This window comes from Bubalus kerabau, chromosome 14 (assembly GCF_029407905.1).
Source record: "Bubalus kerabau isolate K-KA32 ecotype Philippines breed swamp buffalo chromosome 14, PCC_UOA_SB_1v2, whole genome shotgun sequence".
Lineage (NCBI taxonomy): Eukaryota > Metazoa > Chordata > Mammalia > Artiodactyla > Bovidae > Bubalus > Bubalus kerabau.
The window spans coordinates 78,413,540-78,437,290 of NC_073637.1; the positions used below are offsets into that span (position 1 = coordinate 78,413,540).

Genomic DNA, 23,751 nt, shown 5'->3' on the forward strand with positions numbered 1-23,751 from the left:
TATATTATATATATGAAATATTTATCAGTCCCATTTCCTAAAAGCACTTCTAAAATTTTGTACCTTTTAAAATAGTTTCTAAGTATAAATGTTTCCTTTGTAGATCATTTCCTTATAAACGCTCCAAGTAATCATCCTTTTTCTTTATAACAAAAGAAATAAAATATTATTTTTAGCTGTCACCCACACAAAGTACAAAAACATACTGCTTAAAAAAGAAAAAAAACAACCATCAGAAAACAGAAATATATGAAGCCCAACTCTACGGTAAAATACGCAGCAAAGATCATCTCTTTCCACTGGGAATATGCATAGAAACAGATCTAATGTCTTCTTCCCACAAACAGACCATCTTCCCTTCCAACTCCTACTCACTATGCCTCTGGAAGGCTTGGCTCGGGTCATCCTTCTCCATAGCATCAACTCCTGTTCTGGTCTTCTCTGATTGCCATCTCTCTCATTAAGCTTCCACAACTACATAAAACTTACATACTTGGCATTAATCTCAACTGTTTCATTTCATTAATTTTTTTCATAGCTAGGGTACAGTCACTTCCAAGTTATACCCTGAAATTCTCACTGTCTTGCCAAATATTAAGAGACACTCAGTGAATACTGGCTAAGTCACCTCTTCTGATCAATAGAAAGCAACTTACATACTTTAGCCAGAGGCATTACTAATTTTCTAAGAATCAAACATTTAAAAATACCTTTGAAACAATGATACCAAACAAAATGATGTTTAAAAAAAAATCTCTTGATGGTTTAGGATCCTGCCAGAGTTTCAGTCATTATCATACACACTGCTGCTGCTGCTGCTGCTAAGTCGCTTCAGTCGTGTCCGACTCTGTGCGACCCCATAGATGGCAGCCCACCAGGCTCCCCCGTCCCTGGGATTCTCCAGGCAAAAACACTGGAGTGGGTTGCCATTGCCTTCTCCAACGCATGAAAGTGAAAAGTCAAGGTGAAGTCGCTCAGTCGTATCTGACTCTTCGCGACCCCATGGACTGCAGCCCACCAGGCTCCTCCGTCCATGGGATTTTCTAGGCAAGAGTACTGGAGTGGGTTGCCATTGCCTTCTCCATCATACACACTAATTATTGAATATTAGAGATGCAGAAATGCCCTAAACAGAACTCTCACTGGTAAAAGGCTACATTACTTCACTTCATTTATCCACATTTTTACAGTATCCACCCAAGCAACAAGCACTGTTCTAGGTCCTGAACACAGAGTTGATAAGCTAGAGTCCTGCCTTTGAAGATCGAGTGGGTGAACCTTGTCACTGCAACAGTATTAAAAGCCTCATTCTATCATGGGGGAGGGAAGGACCAAGTTAGCTCGATTTAGGAGAGTTCCACATGCTAAGACGGCATCCTCTCCTCAACTGCACCAAAGGAGTGAGCTCCTAGACCCCGAACGCTTTATTTTTCCATCAATTATCTCATGTAATTCTGCCAACAACCTTGTAATGTAGGATTAATGTCCCCTTTTAGGAACTGAAGGGGCTTCCCACATAGCTCGGTTGGTAAATCAGCTGCCTGCAGTGCAGGAGACCCGGGTTCGATTCCTGAGTCAGGAAGATACCCTGGAGAAGGGAATGGCAACTTGCTCCAGTATTCTTGCCTGGAACATCCCCTGGACAGAGGAGCCTGGCGAGTTATGGTTCATGGGGTCGCAAGAGTCAGCCACAACTTAGCGACTAAACCACCATCACCTACATGCTCTGTGAAGTATTACACAGTTAGTTTCTGATTCATTCTCTTCTAAAAACAGGTCATTTACTGGTTCTGCAACATAACAACAAACTGAAACCAGCGAAACAAAGATACACATCACTCCTCATGTTTAGTTCTTTTAGGAAGCTTGCTTTATAGAAATGTTCAGATTGTCACAATTTTCCATTATTTCTGCCCTTAAAAATAAACATATATATCTTTCAGCAGAATATTTACAGCTGAATTTTACTGTTGTTTTTATTTAAACTGTTAATTCAACCTTTGCATTTAAACCATTAGGCGTGGTTGGAAAAGCCCTTCTTACTTCACACGAGTACTTCTGCTACACAAGTACCTGGGCTTTGTGACCACAGGGGAAGAACAGGACTGTGAGCTCAGTCACTCAGTCATGTCGGACTCGTTGTGACCCCATGGACTATAGCCCACCAGGCTCCTCTGTCCACGGAATTCTCCAGACAAGAATACTGGAGTGGGTTGCCATTTCTTACTCCAGGGGATCTTCCTGACCCAGGGATCAAATCCACATCTTCTGCATTGGCAGGAGGATTCTTTACCCCTGAGCCACATGGCAAGCCCATAGAGATAGGACTAGAGATCTCTGTATGACCTACTGAGAATTCTAGTCCCACTATGTTAGCTCAAAACTCATTTCTCCCAATTATGTAAATCAAAAAGCTATTAAGTTTTATTTATTCATTTAGTATTTAAGTTTTGATCTAAAACTATCAGTATCTTCTTTTGGGTCACTTCACTCACATAACTTGGTAAAAAAGACCTTTCCATCTGACCATAATCTCTTACCTTTTAAACTTCATGTTTGGATTTTCAAAAGCAAATGCTATATACAAGAGCATTATTCAGGTCACTAAGCAGGTAAAAACATTTCAGATTATTCTAGGTAAGCTAAAAAGAGAATTAACTTATTTCATTCAAACTAGAAAGTTAAGTAAGAGGGAAGCAGTTTATAAGTTTTATTTATAAAAAACACTCTGGAATAGTTTTTAGGCACTTTGCCATAGAGACAGGAAAGTTTCAGAAGCAATCGTAGAAATATGTGGGGATGCTAACTAACAAACTGAATGCAATTAAGGCAAACAAATGATCCTAACAAAATCAGTCCATTAGATGGCAGCTTAATACTACATAATTTGAAGTAGTATAACTATGCTTTTATCCTTCCTTTGGGCAAGGACATGTCAGAGAGGGAGAGAAGGTAAAAGCCAATTTCTAAAGTATCCAAAAGGAGAATAAATGTCCACAATTTAAGCCTTGGTATTTGTCTCATGTAGATATTAATTATTGTGGCCAATGAAATGCCAAGATCTTTAAAACGAAGGCTTTTCAAACAAACCACATAATTTGTCCATAGCAAAAGGAAACCAAACCTCCAAATACAAATGTAAACTCACCCCAAGCAAGAATTTTGAATCATCTGACTACTTAAACAAAATCCACAGATTTCAGAATATTACATATTATAGAGTAAAAGCAAGGAAAGCTATTTGCTATTTCAAGAGAAAAAAATGAAGTAATAAATACAGGGCCAAGTATAAGGTATACTCAAATAACAAAGGCACGACTCACAGGTGAGCTTCTGGAGGCTTCTTTCAGTTTTGTCATTGTGGTTTGAAAGGTTCCAATGAGATCATGTGACCCATCGTTATCATAATCATAACACTCTACCTATAAGGAAGCATAATATAAATATATAAAAATATATACAATCTTGTTTAAAAGAACCGGTTGCAATAAATGGGACTTACCAAGAAGTGCACTTTTAATTCAAATAAGTGAAAATGTTTAATACACAGTCCTACTTGGAGAAGCAGGAACTAAGTTCCTAGAGGAATAATACTGAAACCCTTTCAAGCCCTGGCTATTCTTGGGATGGGATTCTAAGACAGATTGCAGGCACATGAAAAACACAAATACTGTTGAAATTCCATGTTGACCAGTTTCCAGTTCTTGCATATGCCCTTTACAAGTTCTAATAAAACTGAAATGCAATTAGACCTTCTCTCTTGCCCACTTTTCACCTTGCTATTTTACAGTGGCTAAAAGCCATTATCTATCTGAAGGAAGAAAGGAAGTCAGTATCCTAGGCAGCTAAAAATCATATAATTAAATTCTAGATGGTTTATAACTATGGAAAATGTATTTCATTAGCTGCAATCTGGTGAGGCTTGGCTTCTTTTAGGAGTTCGATTCAATGAAGTTGGATTTGCATCATTCTGAGGATCACAACTCCCACAATGAAAAGGAAAATTCCAGGAAAACAGTATTTAACCCACTGAGGAAGTGTCTACACTGGGCCATCACAACGCTGTTTCCATATAAGACAAGGCCAAGTCCAGTCTGAGCTATGGCTTCCATTAAATGCTCACTGTTTCTGAAAACACATGGAAGAGATCTGACAGTATCTGATTTCCATGTTGGCAGATGCTGTCAAAGAGTAAATATTCACAAGAATATCTGAATATTCATTGCAGTGAGAAAATTAACACGGTGTGAACTCTTAGCAAGCAGAAGTGCTCACTGTGATCATAAATAACTTAAGTTTTTATACTGCTTTATAATTACAAACATTTCTTCCTGCAAACATTCATTACATGTACTGCACACAGCATCTGCTGAGGATGTCAGGTAGACAGAAGAATTTAACAGTCTTAGAAGATGACCTATCTTGTGTGGTAACCGACAAAGCAAATCTGTGCCAAGGAAACTTTTGAATACTTCTAGAGCCTGTGATTTAAGATAAAAGTCTATAATTGAAAAGCAATTTGCATTTACCCTATGCTATAATCCTTTACAAAGTTATATTAATCATCAAGCTAAAACACTCAGGATTTATATATAGGCACCAAGCAAGGTGATTTTTCTTCCTCAGTTCTATGAAAAGTGAATTGAGTGCTTATCAAAACAGGAAGTCTTTCATTCCATATATTTTCATTATTTTTCAAGACTAAAAATCAAATGATCAATAAATGAATACAAACTAGGTCTAGAATTGCAATTCTGAGTAACAGTAAATGCTTTTATTTGTTTCCAGTACTTCAGTCACTAACTCTTGATCTATACATCTGATACTCATTTTTATTTTTTTCATACTCAATTTTTAAACCAAAAGCCCTTTATCTGACAGAAAATTAATGATATCAATAATTTTTCTAGAGGAATTAAAATTAAAGTTAAAATAATATTTTAATAATTTCATTTTTAAGAGGTTTTTTTTTTTTAATACAGAAAACAGAACATTGGATTTTAGATTTGCATTCAGGAAACTCCAATTTATACCTAAGACAAGAAGATCAGGCTTTGATAAGACCAAGATTTTATTTAAACAAAATTTATGGAAGAGCTAAAACAGTTCATGTTTAGACTGTCCAAAACTTCTGGGAATGCAAAAACATTTTTAAAATGTAATTCCTGATAACTCACTATAATAAACACGTAAGAAAAGTTCACTGTTGCCCCATCAAAGACAAATGTTAGATGTTAAAGGAAAATGTGACATTTATTATGCTGACATGTGTTCAGGTACAGTTTGAGGCAAAGGGTGTAACGATTTATGTCATTTAATTTCTCTTCTCAAGAATTCAAAAACCAGTACTATTAGCTGTTTTCAACAACAGCTTCAGTAGTCTGTGAACCTGAAATGTACACATATATACATATGTGCATATGTATATATGCAAAAGAATGCACACATCACACAATACTACATTCACTAATGCATTCTCAGTTTAAACATGCATGGTTATTCTTCATTCACAGACTCTTATGAAAATAATAACCCATGCTAGAATGGTAACACTGGGACGTTCACACTGCAACAAAGAAATTACCAATGATTCCGACTCTATTCTCTGTTCTATAACTCTTTACTACACCTCTAAGCAATTTCCAAACACCAAGAGAATCAGTGATAGATGACTTTCTGATGACTGCAAAGAAATACAGAACTAAAGAAAGACAGAGATGGGGTGGCAAACCAACCGGCGTATAGTGAAAACAAGTGGAGAATCTTTTTAAGAATGAAGACGTTCATCAGAGAAAGCTCAAAAAATCAGTTTACTTACTATAATAAAATAGCCCTGTGAGCATGAGGCTGTGCACAAAAAAAAGAAGTTTAAGAAATATTGTTTTGTTGTTAACATGTTATTACAATCAGAGTTTAGGCATTTTTTCCCTAGCCTTTCTTACTTCTTAGATCTAATGAAGCCTTAACTTATTACTTTTAATGTGAAAAGCAAAAGGTCTAGATTTAATATAACAGTAAAGAGTGTCAACCACAGATTGGTCCTCTCCGTGGGGGCTTGCCATCACCTCTACAGGGATTAAATCAAGTGACGCAGCAGCTGCAGACCTTTAATGGCCCCTGGAGGAGTTTAGGGTGGAGAGCAGAAGGGAGGCACTCTGTGTTCAGGAAAAACTGGCAGGACAGGTCTTCAGACAGTTAAATACTCGCAGGAGCTGATTTTATGAAGCCAATTCTTGCATCTCCGCATATCTAGAAAAACACTAAAATCCTTCACGGTCACGACGGTTTCTCATGACTAGCAGAAGCTTCACAAGACTCGTAGAAACCTTTAGGGAAAACCTGTGCTTGATTGCATGTATTCCCCCCTTTACCAAAATCACATAAACACTGACCTTTCCCCTGCCTCTCTGGAACAGTTTCTCAGAGCTCTCCGAGGTGCTGTCTCTGCAGCCCTCAGATTGTCCCAAATAAAACTTAACTCAAAACTCTCAGGCTGTGCATTTTTTATAGTTGACCAAAGTAATGTACAAAGCTACTTTTCTATTTATTTTGTACCAAAATTTTCAATGCTGTTTGAAATATCACACAAATCATATTGATCTTTCAAGTTCTCTGAAAAATGAGGAAAAAATTTATGGATCTAAGAAATGAAATGGTTTTCAATAATAATAGCATCTCTACTGTGTTTAACAGTTTATGAAACTTTTCACGTACATTAATTTAATCCTGATTTTATTTTGCCATATAGACATTATGTTCTCCATTATATAAGTAAGGAAGTTAAGTAAGGAAGTTAGATAACCTGCTCAAGATCCCTTAGCTGGTTAAAGGTCTAAGTCAAGACTTGGACTGTGGTTTGACTCCAGGTCCCTTCATGACCTTTCCTGCTTTCACCATACTAATTATCAAAAGAAAAAAAAAAATAAAACAAATAAACAAAAAACTCACCCCTGTTTGCTGACCTCTGCAATACATGAAAAGGCTCCTATCGGGAATCTTATGTAAAAAGGTGACTAATATAGAAGTGTCTTTAAAAGAATATATCTATATTGGCTAGAAGTAAAAACATTTAAAAAAATTCTTAGCTATCTGCTGCAGTTCCCTGCTTCTACTTTGCTTTCCTTTAAAAACTCTAAAACTAAAGCCATCCAAATGTTGTAATAAATTATACCTTCCTCTGAGCTCTGGGAGTTGGTGATGGACAGGGAGGCCTGGCATGCTGCAGTCCATGGGGTCACGAAGAGTCAGACACGACTGAGCGACTGAACTGAACTGAGAATCAGTGATGGGGAGTGTCGCCACGATTGTGCTCTGCGCTGAAGGCAGAAGGAAGCTCTGGGTTCTCAGTTAAAGTAATACCTATTTTTATTGCAAGGGACACACCAAAGGCAAAGAGTGCAGTTAACCGTTTCTATTCACAGAGCAGAAGAATCGTATTAAAAAGTAGGGAAGACTTTAATATTTTATTTTTAAAAGTGAAGAATAAAATAAAAACCACAATGTTTGATTAAGCATTCAACAGGTCAACAGATCACTCAAAATGTCTCTGCTCCTTTAGACTGACTGCTTATCAGAAACATTTCTATTTTAGCATTCCTAAATATACATAAAATTCAAACTTACATCATTTACTTTCTTTAAGTACTAGCCAATGAATTAATTTATAAAAGCAGTGAGTGTGTATGTGTGTACATAATATATATATATAATTTCAAATTACCTTAATAGTTTTATCCATATCTCCATAGCACAGAGAGTTAAGAGAGATCTTAAAAGGCCTCCAAACAGGATTCAAGTTGTTTTTAACAACCTATTTAAAAAATAATAATAAAGGTCAGTTAGAAAAACATTCCATTCATCATCAATGTTCTGCTCTTGTCTTTCCCAGGTTCCCACCAGGCACACCATTCATCCTTCACCTCTTCACCCACCCAACTTCATCAGTGAAAATCTAGCCAGGACCATATTGTACACCTGTTATATGAAAAATGTGAGGGACTGTCTAGTCAATACACATTCTGAGAAAGAAAAAAAACTGGGAAATATATCCAGCCATTACAAGATGCACTTACAAATTACAGAAGATTATTGGTTTTGTTGGAAACCAGAGTTTTCACTGCAGGACACAAGATTCAAATATGGAATAAGAAAAGTTGGGAAAGGATCTTGCTATGTTCGATTTGAATGAGAAAAATGGTGTAAATTTATGATTTTAGGTTTTTTTAATGTTTAATATATATAAACATATATACACAAACATATTTCTCATTTATGTCCACTGAAAAGGTCTAAAAGTGCTCAACAGTAATGAGCACTCATACCCTGCTGTGCAAATCCTACCCTCTTAAAGGAAAAATCAGGCTTCCTAAGAGAAATAGTTCATTCCAGACAGGATAGGGTAAGTACAAGGTCAACTGACAACATAATTTCACATAAAATAAGATAGTGCTTAAAGACTAATTTGTTGTTGTTTAGTCACTAAGTCGTGTCTGACTCTTTGTGACCCCATGGACCATAGCCAGTCCATCTCCTCTGTCCATGGGATTTCCCAGGCAAGAATACAGGAGTGGGTTGCCATTTCCTTCTCCAGGGGATCTTCCCAACCCAGAGATGGAACCCACGTCTCCTGCATTGGCAGGAGGGTTCTTTACCACTGAGTCACCTGGGGAGTCCTGGGAACATAATAGCCAAATGCAAAATGTGAACCTGGAATGGATCCTGTATTACACAAAACAAAACACATAAAAAACGTGTTTGGGGAAATTGGGAGGATCTGAAGATGAATGGTATAGTAAATAATGTTACTAAATCAATGCTAACTCTCTCAGTTATGCAGGTGTAGAGAAACGCCTTTGTTCTTGAGAAATACCTGTAGCAGTTAAAGGTGAAGAGCCACGATGTCTGCTGCCTACATTAGGATAGTTTTGCAGAAGGGCATGGACGTGGGCGTGAACAAGAGAGAGCACACACCCGTGTGCAGGTGTGACCGTTGGATAAATCTGGTGAAGGACACACTTGCATACGTTTCAGTGACCTTTACAGGATTTTAAAAGTAAGGCAGAGGGACATCCCTGGGGGCCCAGAGGTGAAGAATCCACCCACCAACGTGGGAGACACAGGTTCAGTCCCTGGAGCATCCCACAGGCCTTGGGGCAACTAAGCCCGTGAGTGCCGCGACCACTGAACCGCACGCCTGGAGCCCTCGGCCCACTGGAGAAGCCAGCAGTATGAGAAGCCCGGGCACCACCCTAGAGAGCAGAGCCCACTCACTGCAACTGCAGAAAGCCCGTGGGCAGCAGCAAAGACCCAGCTGAGCCAAAAGTAAAGAATTTAAAAACAACTAAGCATAGCAGCACCTTCTCATTAAAAAAAAAGAAACGAGCACGCTGACCTTGTGTCTCTGCCAGTTATATGCGTCTGAATTCAGATGAATATTTTTATAAATACATACATTTTTAAAATTCAGATTACCACAATTCCAAAGGAAACTTCAACCCTACTTTTCAAATTCAGGTATTCACCTCCGTTCGATGAACCATTAGCCAATTTCCATCAGATGTCTGCTTGTGGAATTCTAGGTAAGGATCTGACTTCCCAAATAGATCCTATATTAAAATAAAAAGCAAAGCAATTATTCTCCTCCTAAAACATGTGAAACCACACTTTGTATATGTGACATGTCTGTAGTACCTGAAGTTTAATTCTATAGTACAGATATATATATATATATATATATATATATATATATATATATATATATATATACAGTATAATACAGCAGTAAATACAAATCCCAATACATTCCTCACAAACATAAACCTGCTGAAGTCTACGAGGAGAACTTTTAAGGCATTCCTGATAAATGCTCATTATCCTTACACCCTTACATCTCAAAACACATGATGGCTTTAAAATACAGTGATCAACAGAACCCATTACCAACACAGGACGCTTTTAGCTTGTTTTCATTATTAGTAGCATTCACTCATTCACACAGCACTAAGTAGTCTTTTATAAATGATCCCATACAGTAGTCGTACTAGCTCCACGAGAGACAGGACAAACTGGATTCAGAGGAGTTAAAGACTTTGCCAAAATCACACATCTAATGAATTGTTGGATCTGAGCCTTGATTTCATATCTTACCCTTCTATGTCCAATACCCGTTCGGTAATCCCACACGTTTCTTTACACAAACGCAAGGGAGCACAGACAAGGAGACACGTGAAGTGCACAACAGAAGTGCTTGGAGAGCACAAGGCGCACCCTATTTCCTCTGTAATTCACCACGGCACAGCTCTCCTGTACAACGCGCAAGCACAGTGAGGGTTCAAACGTCCCCTTATGGCCATCTTACACACACACACACACAGATACTCTTCCACAGGGAGATAAAATTCTGGAAAGATGCACAAAGGTAAAAGATAGTAAGATTGTGGATGACTTTACTTTCTCATTTTCATTTATCTTCATTTTGAAATTTCTATCCTCCTTAGCATTACTACTTATTATTTGTGAAAGTGAAAAGACATTGGTTAAGCCCACAGGAATGTAAGCAGATACATTCCTAAACTGAAGATTTATTTCAGTCTTGAATTTACTTCAATATTAAATTAAGAACTAAGATAATATTATTTCCCTCCTCAGCATAGTTTAATGTTAAGAAAGGAACACATCCCTCATAGTCAAAAATAAAAACACAAAGACTACACAGAACTTTTAAAATTTAACCTGCTCTCTAAGAAGAATTTAAGCAATGTAATAAGCCTCTCTATGCTTCATTTTATAAAACTAGGAACAATATTATACCTAGAGAAGCTAACTTTCCCAAAAGCACATGAACGTCCTCTGTCTCTTTTATCTTAGAGATAATCTTTTGAGAAAGGTAGAATATCATTATTACTATAATGAAGGTCAAAAAACAGACCCTGCTTGACCGTTCATGAAACTGTCAACAGTAGAACTAAAACAAGAAGTAAAAGACCCCGACTCTGATCTCCAGGATAAGTTAAGTCAAAAGAACAAGGCAGAGAAATGCATGGGTAAAATTAATATATCATGCTACACTTAATCAAAGACTGGGGCTGGGCTGGGGTGTGGAAATGTAAATATACACATATACACAGGCGTGCACACTCATATCTACCTATATGACATATACATCCATATCTATCTATTTGTACATTTATATACACACAGAGAGACACAGGTGTACATACACACAAAAAAAACGCTTCATTTTTTGGAAAATGAAGGATTAAGCCATTAAATATAAATTTTACAAACGAATAAAATACAGCAAGAGAAAAAACTGCAGCGTGGACAGGGAAAGAAGCTAAATTTCTTGAATATACCTTGTTTTCTATTGGGTTTGGAACCATCTTGTACATGATTATAAAGCAAAATTAAACCCAAAAAATTTTAAAGCAATCTCTAAATATCAAAAGCAAAATTTGATTATGTGTTAATGTTACAGCATAACCACTTGGAGAATAATTATTCCTTTAAAACCCAAGAATTAAATTCGTATAATTCAAGTGGAATATATAACCCTAAAGGCAAAAAGAAAGCTCAAACTATTTCCAGTAAAAATATTTTTGCTATAACATGTATATTTGTATTCTTAAACTGTTAGATATTATATAGGGCAAAACATAAGCAGTTATGTTAGTTTCCTTATGAGTCAACATTTGAAATAAGTAAAAATAGGTGCAACTACAGAATTAAAGAAATAACAGCCTTGTAATTTTACATTTGAATTGGAATTTGTTATACAAGTTTACGATTTAGTTTTCCTTAAAAAAGAAAAGACTTTCCAATAGCTATCTACTGAAAAGTCCTAGAAAGAATGAGCAACAGCAATCAATAAACATTAAGCACCCCTAGTACCACATCATGGACTCACCATAGAAAAGCTCCCTTTAACCTGCCAATCTGGGGCAGAAATTAGATAAAATAAGCATGGAACATCTGTCATGCCACAGAGCTAGAAGCTAGCCAAAGACTTCTGAGACCGTGCCAAATGGCTCAGGAACAAACTTAAATAGGTTCCCTCCCATAGGTCAAACTTAGGATACTTTAAGCATCAATAAGTATTAATAGAGTTTCTAGAAATACTAAAAAAAAAAAAAAAATTTTAAGTTCTTCTGTAAAAGTCACATTTAGAGATATTTATTCTTCTAAAAAATAGTAAATATTAAAAAAAAAATCAAACACCTCAGCTTGCCTTTTCTGGACAAACTATCTTGGAATAAATAAATACCTAATGTGAAGAAAGATACTTCTCTTTAGAGAAGTATTCTCGCTAATAAAAGAAGCAGCAATGACAGCATGAGAATAACACTATTTTAAGGCTCTTAATTGGAGAAGGCAATGGCACCCCACTCCAGTACTCTTGCCTAGAAAATCCCATGGATGGAGGAGCCTGGTAGGCTGCAGTCCATGGGGTCGCTGAGGGTCGGGCATGACTTCACTTTCACTTTCACTTTTCACTTTCATGCATTGGAAAAGGAAATGGTAACCCACTCCAGTGTTCTTGCCTGGAGAATCCCAGGGACGGGGGAGCCTGGTGGGCTGCCATCTATGGGATCGCACAGAGTCGGACACGACTGAAGCGACTTAGCAGCAGCAGCAGCAGCAGCAAGGCTCTTAATAAGACAGTATATCTAGGTAGTTACCATCAGTGGTCACTAAGACCCCCAAAAACAAACTTGACAATGTGAGCTTCTTGATGGAATTAATGTCACCACCTATGAAATTCATACCAATTCAAAATGCCACGAGATCATACCTCTAGATTCAGTTTCAGCTGATAGATATCAGGAAACAAAATATGGAGAGACAAACATATTACATGACATCACAGGGATTTAATTAGCATATACTGTGTGTGAAAACTTCTATAGGACAAAGGAGTCAGTTTATTGAATAAATCCATGGATGGATGGATAGGACGGAGGGAGAGAGAGAGAACAAGAGAGCAATAGAGAGAAAGGGAAGAAGTAAAGAGAAGGGGAGAACGTAAAGATTAAAAAATGTAAGAGACACATTAACCAACTGTATTCTTTAAAAAGTCCTTAGAGATACATCTACATTTACGGATGCAGTGATATGCTGTCTGGGAGGAGAGAAAGTAGATAGGGGTAGGGATGAGATAAAATTGGTCATGAGTTTTAACATTTTTAAAGATAGGTGGTGGGAACACGGAATTTTTTAGAAATACTATTCTATTTTTGTGTATGTTTAAATTTTTCCAAAATATTTTTTAAAAAATAACTGACCTCTGGTCTAAGATATTTGCAAACTGCATTGTAAGGTAGATGAAAATGATGAAGAATATTGATTGCATTATAGAATTAAATACAAAATTCATTCAAAGAATTATTCCAATCCAGGGTATACACTACACTTAAGTGTTCTTATTAGTACTCATCCTAAATTTTGAATGCAGAAAGGAAAGTGAAAGTGAAAGTTGCTCAGTCGTGTCCAACTCTTTGTGACCCCGTGGACTATACAGTCCATGGAATTCTCCAGGCCAGAATACTGGAGTGGGTAGCCTTTCTCTTCTGCAAACAAGAAAAGGCTTTGCTGAATTCTGATTCAATATCTGTGCTTCAGCCATGTCCAACACTTTAAGACGCTATGGACTGAAGCCCGCCAGGCTCCTCTGTCCATGGGATTCTCCAGGCAAGAATACTGGAGTGGATTGCCAAGCCCTCCTCCAGGGGATCTCCCAGACCCAGGGATCAAACCCACGACTCTTATGTCTCCTGCATTGGCAGGCAGATTCTTTACCACTAGCACCACCTAAGAAGCCCCAAAGAGGAAAATCTAATCAATAAAGCATGGAATTTTTGCTTTTTTCCTTAAGTAATTCAAATACACTCTAAAATATCTCTTACAATAACGTTAATGCTTGTATTAACTCTTCTTTTAAGCTATACAAACTCTTCGGTTACATCCAGAGGAAAAAGGTAAAGAGAAATATCTTCTGCTTAAACACACATCCAGAAAATAGAAATTGGAAATAACACTCTAAGTGATGCTTTAGATGACAGAGTTCATAATATTAATTGCATTATTATTTTCTCAAAAAGTGACCAATGTGAGGGGAAAAAAAGATGATATCCTTGTTGAAATCTGCATCACCCACCTACCTTATTATCCAGTTTTCTTGCTTCCATTTCAAACAAGACAATTCTGTTATCCTTTATTTCTTCAGCTGAAATCTATGAGTAGACAAGGTAAGTAAAAGAAAGTGTTTTGGGGATTCTGATACAGTCATGAAGTACTGATTTACTCTGTTATCTAATAGTATACAAAGTCTACACTAACACAGGGTAGTCTAAAATAAGTAACAAAATGGTACCATTAAGAAAGATTTGTCATTATTTCCTTTATGCATGTGAAATAAATATATTTTCAAAATACGCCTAATTTACATATGCAACTTTCTTTTTAATGTTGTTGCCAAAACTGGATCTTCCTTCTTCCGATGGAAAAAATCAAAGCCATGCACAGCACTAGCGAGAGCTCTCCAGAGATGAAGAAGCATGGGTAAGTTATACCTAGAGAACATTACACATTCAAATATCAGCTCCGTATTTTTCATCCAAGGTAACTGAAAGACTTACTCTACTCAAAAACAAATTCCAGGCTGTGATGGTCCCAAAAGCCATAAAGCTAACTACTTGTAATGATCTCTGTTCCCCACATAGAAGTCAACACCCCCAACAGACTGGACATTCTTATGGCACCTAAACTAGAGCAAACTACTCAGAGAAATGTGTTTGATAGTTGCAATAATCCTCAAACACGACTCTCTCAGGGAGTCATTCCCAGGCAGAGCTAAAGTAAGACAGCTGTCTCTTCAGACAGCTGTGACTACCCGGACAGCAACTCTAGAACATTTAGAACATTTAAAAGCATGGCACTATATAATTTGAAATCTAAAATAAGATAATACGTATATTCACTTTCCCAGGTCCAGCAATCAGCAAGGAAAAATTTAGGCAAGAGGACAGATAGCAAAGTGCACACGCATGCGCGCACACACACACACACACACACAAACATGGTTAAGAGCTGAGCGGTTCAATGGCCATGTCATACTACAAGATCATTCGCGAATCAAAACCACTACGGAAAGTTTCTGTCATGCCGAGGGGCCTATGTTTGATTTGTTGAGAGCCAAATTGATCCATTCACATTATTACGTAATTTCCTCCTAATCTGGGAATCGATGCTTCCATCAGGAAGAGGCAAGCATTAGCACGATGCGTGTGACTTTCTTTTAGGCACAGCACAGTTTCCATCTGCGATCACTCTAAGGCAAGTCAAGGGTGGGTGGAGGGCAACATTCAGGATCAATTGACAACGCCTGCTGTAGAATCTGTCTGTCTGATATACACAGTCTCAGCTTGTCCTCTTGTGCTAAGTCTCAGGAGGCAAAAGACTTGTATTTTAAAGGGTCTTATTTTACCGTAATGCTCCCTTTTCCTGCAGGTCTGCCATTTTTAAGCACCAGTGGTCGCGTTAGCTTCTTACTGGAAACAATCTGTTAAAATCGGAAAGTGATACAAAGGGCTATTTCACTTCAACATGTAAACGTTTAAACTAAACAGTTTTCAAAAGACAGTTGAGAATAAAGTATAGAAAGTTATTAGAAACGGAAACATTAAGTTCATTCCTTGAAGATTTGGAGATTACAAAATGCACCTGCACCCAAATGGAAAAGACTCCCAAGGAGCCAATCCTGGCAGATAAAATCTCCCCACACCACTAGTTTCTTTATCAACCACTTCAAATTCTTCCTTGCAAAGAAAAAAGAGGGCCAGATTCTCATCACATATACAAATCCCTAAACTGAAACGAAACCCCTATAGGAAACAGGGCTTACCTGTCAATTTTTCAACTGACATATAACTTCAATGTATGATCCTCATAAGATATCATTTTGATTAAAATAATACAGTAAGCACACATACTCTCACACAGGTATGTTTCTCAAATTTGCTATAATTTTAAATATAGTAATTTTTTTCCAAAAAATAAATACTTCTTTAATTTTCTTTTTGATACAACTATCAAAGTTTTAGAAATCTGACCAGCTCCATGTTGTCCTTGAGACACAGGAAATACAATGATCTCCAAAAAATTCAAGACTAAAAGATAAACTCATAAAAGACAAATCTTAGATGTCACCCACTGAAAAAAAATAACCCCTCCCTCTGAAAGTCCCATAAACATGGTCACTGGCTCTCCTTTGAAGTCAAACTAAGCTGGGAGCACAATGGTGAGCCCACAGACACACCTGTGCTCCGACCCAACCTGTGATATCCTAGAAAGACAGAAAATTAAGCAACTACAATAAAATATGGTGAACATTAAGGTAGAAGGAGTAGAGAAGACCATCAAGTGAGCACAGCAGGCTGACCCAAATGACTCTAGGGTGTCAGAGAAGGCTTTCGAGGGGGCGTTGGGTTCATACCCAAGGCAAAAGGAGGAGCAAGCCAGGAACAGGGACTGTGCTGGGCTATCAAGGGGTCAAGAGGCATCGGTCATGCAAGTTAGAACGTCAGAGAAGTTGCCGTCACCTTGACAGCATTTATGACCTAAACGTAAGAATAACACTGTACTGCAGACAAGCGGCTAGAGTAACGGGACTATTCATTCAAATGGCAAATGGAACATCTTTAACTCATAAGAACTAATATACACTCTGCAAAAAACCCATGGTCCCTACCCTCATAAAAAGTAAGATAAATTCCATAATGTTTAAGGCAAACATAAGCTCAGTTGCTCAGTCGTGTCCAACGCTTTGTGGCCCCATGGACTGTATCCCTCCAAGCTCCTCTGTCCATGGGATTTTCCAGGCAAGAATACCAGAGTGGCTTGCCACTTCCTACTCCAGGGGATCTTCCCAAGCCAGGGATCAAACCCAAGTCTCTGCATTGGCAGGCAGATTCTTTACCACTGGTGCCACCTGGAAAGCCCAACAATTAAACTAAAGAGAATTTATCAAAAAACACCTGATGCTTTGGTTCAACTGTAGAAAACACTTGTACCATTCATACTCACTTGTCCAAGGGTACATTCACATTCTCCCAAGAAGTCATCATCGCTCAGCTCGACAGTTTTGTTGTCGATGTCATAAATCCCAAATTTCAATTTCTGAACCACTTCAAAGTAGTAATCAATAATAAATGTCTTAGAGAATTTGGGGTTCAAGCAATTCTTAATCCTTTCTGTGCGCTCAACCTATATTCACCACACCAAAACAAAAAAAGTTTCTTTAGATGAAAGGTGCATTTGTTTATTATCTTTATATACTACATGTGACTAAATATTGGCATGATAGCTAAAAGAAGCGTCTATATGTATATGAAATATTTCACAATCAAGGACTAATTTGCCTGAAAAACTGCACTAACAGATGAGATGGCTTTATTTTTTAAATAAACTTTTCATATTGTCAAAAAAGCAATTCAGGCGGCTTTTCAGCTGCAAGTATTTAATATTACCTCATACCACTGTTGACCACTCGTATTCAAAAATAGCACACATAGAGGGTCTGACTTTGACCCTATGTCTTTATCCAGAAGATTGTCACAGGAAATATTCAGCTCCACCTTTGTGACGCACTGGGCAGCCATCTCTTGAGCTGTGAGAAAAAGAAAGAAATGAGTAAGCCAGTGAAGCGGTGCCTTTAACAAGCACACGCTTTCCTTGGGATTTCCCTCAAGGTTCAGCGGCTACGACTCTGTGTTCACTTCCAGCCCGGGTTTGATCCTGGTCAGGGAACTCAGACCCTGAAAGCTATGTGAAGCAGCCAAAAAAAGAACAAAGAAAAAGGCACACGCGTTCCTAATGAAACACCTAAATTCTTAAGACACACAGTCAGAACAGGATAACAGAGTGGACTTGCTGGAATAAGACTGTTGTATGTGTCTCCAGGGGACTAAGATGCCTCATTACCCCGTGCCAATCATACTGCTTCCGCCAGGTTATCTTGCTGGGATAAAACTCATTTTACAGTGTGACAATAAAATGCAGCTTTCAAGATGGCAAATAAGATATATTAATCTTCTTATCATTTCCCTGTACGTTTTACCCTTCAGAAAAAGTCCAAGTATAATCATGACCTTTCACGTAAAGGCAAACATAGCCTTCTGCTTCAAAACGAGACAGATTAAACCTCAACCTTAATTTTATCTATGTTTATTTGACAAAATACTGAGTGAGATACTTGCTGTTTTCAAGGAATTTTGGCTAAGACCCAGACCTGGGGAATAAAAGACCCTCACATACCCCTGCGCCCCTCCCTGCATGTTTTCAAGCAGTGGTCCTCAAGCCTGGCTGCTCTTGGAATCACCCGGGGTGCTTACAAAGCCCCTCAGGCTGGTGGCCCGCACAAAGAGATGTGCTCTAACTGGTTTAGGGTGCAGCCTGGGCGTTGCTCCTTGGATAATTTCCATGTGCAGACAAGATTGACAAACTACCATCTACAGAGCATGCTCAGCTGCTTCAGTAGTGTCCAGCTCTTCACTGGCACTATGGACTGTAGCCCACCAGGCTCCCCTGTCCATGGGATTTTTCAGGCAAGGATACTGGAGAGGGTTGTCCCTCCTCCTCCAGGGGATCTTCTCAACCCAGGGATCAAACCAGAGTCTCCACTGTCTTTTGCATGACAGTGTGTGTCCGTCGCTCAGTCATGTGTCTGACTCTTTGCAACCCAACTCTTTGCAACCCAACTCTTTGCACGGCACTATGGACTGTAGCCCGCCAAGCTTCTCCACCCATAGGATTCTCCAGGCAAGGATACTAGGAGTGGCTTGCCATTTCCTTCTCCGGAAGATCTTCCCCACCCGGCGATCGAACCCGGGTATCCCACATTGCAGGCAGACTTTTTACAGTTTGAGCCACCGGGGAAGCCTAGGTCATTACAGCCTGCGTTACAGGTGGTTTCTTTACTGCTGAGCCACTGGGGAAGCACAGAATAGTTTTTATTCAATTATATTAAAATTATATTAAAATGTTCAGCTTTTTAAAGAGCAATAGGCAGTCTTTCATGATGGAAGAAAATGAAGCAACTATTTTGTATCCTTTAGTATGGAAAATAGGAGACGTTCCTGGAACAAGCGGTTGGGCAGAGGAAGCCATGTGACAGAGAAGATAGGAAGGGTCCCCAGGATTAGACAACGGCTTCTCTGATGGTACAGATCGCTTACTGGGGAGTCATCTGGTTTCTAAATGCAAATAACTCCTAGAAAGCATCTCGGTCATTCTCCGAGTCACCCGAACTTTCCTGAATCAACACTATATAACACAGATCAGTCAAAGGCATTGAAAATTAAGGCCTAATATCTTAAGTAGGACCTGAGGTGTGAAATTTAAGGCATATGGTTTTTCCCACGACCTCGCTGAAAATCCTTCAGTCTCGTCTGCTCCCGCGTTTCCATCTTCCCTCGGCAGCAGAGTCCGCCTGCGATAACCCCAAATCTCTCCAAGGTGGAGGCACAGCATCTTCCTTCACCCACAGTCACAACTTCAGGTATTCCGCAGCGCTCCTCTGCCTACTGTAAGAGTCTCCTAAGAGTCTTCCCATTGCCATCTTCCCTCAACTCACATCACGATTTTATCAATTCTGATGAAAAAAAAAATAATAATAATAATAACCATTACTGGCTGCCCAGGGCATACCCTAGTCCACTCAGCTCTGCCTGGAATTCACAGCTCTGTTTACAGCTGTTGCATCCTACCCAAACAGCTGTTTCTCACGGTTGTGGGTTTGCAGCATGCAAACTGCATGTATATTAGACACACTACAAAGTGTAGCGATTATTATTTTATTAAGTACTCAAGTATTTCCGTTGATTGTCTACACATTGGTGGCTCATTATTAAATAGTAAGACATAAAGCACCTTTTTCATCCTTGCTTATAAAGAACATCTTGGAATGATAACACAATAACCTCTGGAATTTACACAAAATGAATTTGCCAAAGGAGTCAGCCTTGACTACAGGTAAGTGCTAATTTTCCTAAATCCTCTCGGTAGAGTTTATTTATCTGAGCAACTGCAATAGTTGCATGGGGACCAGTAACAATAACATTATTTGCCCTAAAGCAATCGGGAGGGAAAAGTCGGTGCCCATCCACCAGTGCCTTTAGTACACTTCAGTCTTTGGCTACAAAATGAGGAGTGAGTGAAAGTAGCTCAGTTGGGTCCGACTCTTTGTGACCCCACGGAATGTAGCCCGCCAGGCTCCTCTGTCCATGGCATTCTCCAAGCAAGAATCCTGGAGTGGGTTTCCATTCCCTTCTCCAACAAAATGAGGAGTCTGGCAGTCCTAAAATGTCCTCAAAAGTTTCTCCTGGTTCCAGCATCATGACTCACTAACTGATAGCCATAGCATGTCCTGCACGACCTCCTCTGAAAGGGAACCAACCGGAGCCACCCTGGGGCGGCTGGAAGGCGGCCCAGCAGCATCAGCAATGCATGCCTGGACAAGGGCTCTCGGACTGCGTGACTCAAAACAGCAACGGGGATCCCCCTCCAAACAAAGTGGGAAAAGGGTCAGATGGCAGAAAATCCAAGAGCTGCCACCCTACCTGGAAGCCCCAAGTCAAACCAACAGATGTAAATACTAAGAGGTTACTATATACCTGCTGCTGCTGCTGCTAAGTCGCTTCAGTTGTGTCCAACTCTGTGTGACCCCACAGACAGTGCCCACCAGGCTCCCCCATCCCTGGGATTCTCCAGGCAAAAACACTGGAGTGTGTTGCCATGTCCTTCTCCAACTATATACCTATCACTGTGCTAAGGACACGGGGCTGGGGGGAGGGGTGCTGCAACAGTGGAAGATCTTGGAGCTCAAGATAAGCACACTGGGCACCCAGTCATTCAACACAGGATCTTCCATGTGCCGTAAATGCAGAGGATGGAGGGATGCAAACAGAAGACAACATAAACCCCTGGCTCTCTCTGTATACAAAGATATCCAAACCATTGCTCAGACAGAGCAACAGAACACCTCAGAGGTTTTTAATCCTCAAAACTGAGGATGAAAACTATATTCCACTATAAAAGCATTTGCATTCATACTGTCACTTACTCCCTTTAAGTAGAGAGAGACCAGGGGAGCAGAGAAGGGAAGGACAGCAGGAAAGGAAAGAGTTAACAACTCCATTCATCTAGATAATCTGTGGGTTTGCTTTTTGCAGTTTTCAAAGTGCTTCCAAATAATATATTTTATTCTGTGCTCTCCAAAAAAAATCCTAGCGAACTGGCCAGGACAAGGACCACTGCTATATGGTAAGAGGTCAATAATCATAGCTGTAACTATAATAGTAAGCCTGCAAATAACTAGATTGCCTCTGAATATGTTGATAATTTTTAGCACATTATTATGTTTTCAAAACAATGCATAGTATCCATTTTAAAAAATGAATTTATCCAAAAAGGTTAATTACCCTAGATAAACAAGCTAATAAGTAGCAAGGCCAAAGAAAGCACTTAGATTATTCCCCCCTCTTGCCAGAATGCCCTGAGGGCACCGAAGCCTCTAATTAATCATTATTTAATACAGCAGCAATATTCTCTTATTAATTTCCTTATGACCTTTTAGTTAGTGTGTCAAATTAATATTCAGCCCGGCACAACTTTAGGATCGTACAAAATTACCAGATTAATATTTATACTATAACTATTACTATATTCTGAAACAAATGTAAACAGAATAACAGTAACTTGCCAAAGACTTGGAAGAGCTGAAAGGTTTATATTTACATGACAGCAGTTTCTCTTCAAGACAGCCCATGAGATTGTAAACTACTTCAGGCTAAGAAAGTATTTTCTCTGTACAGTCCCCAGACATGCAGATCTACACAGGGTCATGGGATCTCAGTGTTCTCAGAGGGCACTGCTGGACCAGCTTCAGGCGGCAAAACTATCCTCAGAACACACTTCACTTAACAGCCGAGACTCTGAGATCAAACACCTCACAGTAAAGAAAAGTACACTGAGTTTGCCCAGTATTCAAAAGATAGGGATGCCCACTTTTTTATTTAATCCTTGCCGTGGGATACTACACATGGAGATAGGGAATGAAGTACAGAAGCATAAAAACAGAGAGAAGGGCACGTGTTCTTTTCAGCGTGCAAAAGGAACCAACAGGAGCTCACCAGGACAGAAGGGAAGCACTTCGGTGTCAGTCACACCACAGGAGGGCAAGCGCTGCTGGGCCTCGGGGCTCTTTCAGTCGGGAAAGCTGAGTCAGTCAATCACTTTAACTCCTAAGGCTCCTTCCCGTTAATGTTCTATGATCCCAACTTAATGACAGTGAATAAAGCACTTGTTTAGGAACTAGTACTAAAGGAGTACCAGCTTGCTCCTTGGAAGGAAAGTTATGACCAACCTAGACAGCATATTAAAAAGCAGAGACATTACTTTGCCAACAAAGGTCCATCTAGTCAAGGCTATGGTTTCTCCAGTGGTCATGTATGGATGTGAGAGTTGGACTGTAAAGAAAGCTGAGCGCCGATGAATTGATGCTTTTGAACTGTGGTGTTGGGGAAGACTCCTGAGAGTCCCTTGGAGTGCAAGGAGATCCAGCAAGTCCATCCTAAAGGAAATCAGTCCTGAATATTCGTTAGAAGGACTGATGTTGAAGCTGAAACTCCCATTCTTTGGCCACCTGATTCGAAGAACTGAGTCATTGCAAAAGACCCTGATGCTTGGAAAAGATTGAAGGCAGGAAGAGAAGGGGACGACAGAGGATGAGATGGTTGGATGGCATCACTGACTCAATGGACAGGGGTTTGGGTAAACTCTGGAAGTTGGTGATGAACAGGGAGGGCTGGCGTGCTGCAGAACATGGAGTCACAAAGAGTCGGACACGATTGAGAGACTGAACTGAACTAAAGGAGCTCCTACTCCTTTAAAAATATTTTTTTTCTTAATTTTTTTTAAGGGGAACAGAAAATTTTAAGAACCAAGAAGAGAAATAAAAAAGATACGGGTTATTAAACTCTGTTTCCCACTATTAAAAAAGCTATATCTGAAAAAATATATATATTCAGATACTTTCCCACTGAAGGAGGCGACTTCACTTAAAATTGTTATTCAATTCTCTATCCCAAGATGACTTGAAAAAATAATCCACATCAACAAACAAAACAGAGGGCTCAGTCTATTAGGTACATGCAGCATAGTAAGGAAGTGAATTTTACGACCATCCACAGAATCTCACATTATTAAACTCTCAGTTCATATCATGGCAGGAATGAAGGAATCAGCTTTTGGCCACTGTTTTTTTATTGAACTTCCAGATTCTTCAATCATCCTGAATAAAACCTAAACTAACACTATTGCTGATACTTGGACATGCAGAACTGGGGTCAGCAGAGGTTAATATGAAAGAGTTGTCATTGACCCCTCTTTCTTTAAACTGTTAGTGCACTTTTACCCTATCCTACCCACCACAAAGTGAGGAATCAATTAAGGCCCCTTCCTTGATTTCTCTAGAAAATTTCTGAGATACACTAGCCTGAGCTATCATTCAGTTTAGTTACCATGTTCTTCAGGTTGTCCTGCTTTACTAATCCCCTGGTTGCTGTACATACATTTTAGAAATGTCACTGGTTATTATACTTTCAAGCATATCAAATGAACAGTTCACCATAAGTAGTGAGTGAAGTGTTAATAAAAGAAGTAATGATCATATCATATTGCCTCACCTTATGAAACATG

At 39.0% G+C, this 23,751-nt stretch overlaps 1 protein-coding gene across 4 annotated transcripts in view; it reads right to left on the reverse strand.

Annotated features, from left to right (window-relative positions):
* The window catches only part of CPNE3 (copine 3), a 47,313-nt gene that overhangs the window by 17,423 nt on the left and 6,139 nt on the right, over nucleotides 1–23,751 (reverse strand). For 3 of the 4 annotated variants that reach the window (XM_055546725.1, XM_055546724.1, XM_055546723.1), the window contains exons 2-8: nucleotides 17,523–17,662; nucleotides 17,080–17,259; nucleotides 15,482–15,556; nucleotides 14,157–14,228; nucleotides 9,522–9,605; nucleotides 7,721–7,810; nucleotides 3,324–3,422 (exon numbers count right to left, since the gene is read on the reverse strand). In XM_055546725.1, the coding sequence (XP_055402700.1) occupies nucleotides 3,324–3,422; nucleotides 7,721–7,810; nucleotides 9,522–9,605; nucleotides 14,157–14,228; nucleotides 15,482–15,556; nucleotides 17,080–17,259; nucleotides 17,523–17,654 (732 nt within the window). In that variant the 5' untranslated portion in view covers nucleotides 17,655–17,662. Of the gene's footprint in view, nucleotides 1–3,323; nucleotides 3,423–7,720; nucleotides 7,811–9,521; nucleotides 9,606–14,156; nucleotides 14,229–15,481; nucleotides 15,557–17,079; nucleotides 17,260–17,522; nucleotides 17,663–19,417; nucleotides 19,929–23,751 lie in introns of those variants that run through there. The other variant, XM_055546722.1, reaches the window with a different exon arrangement.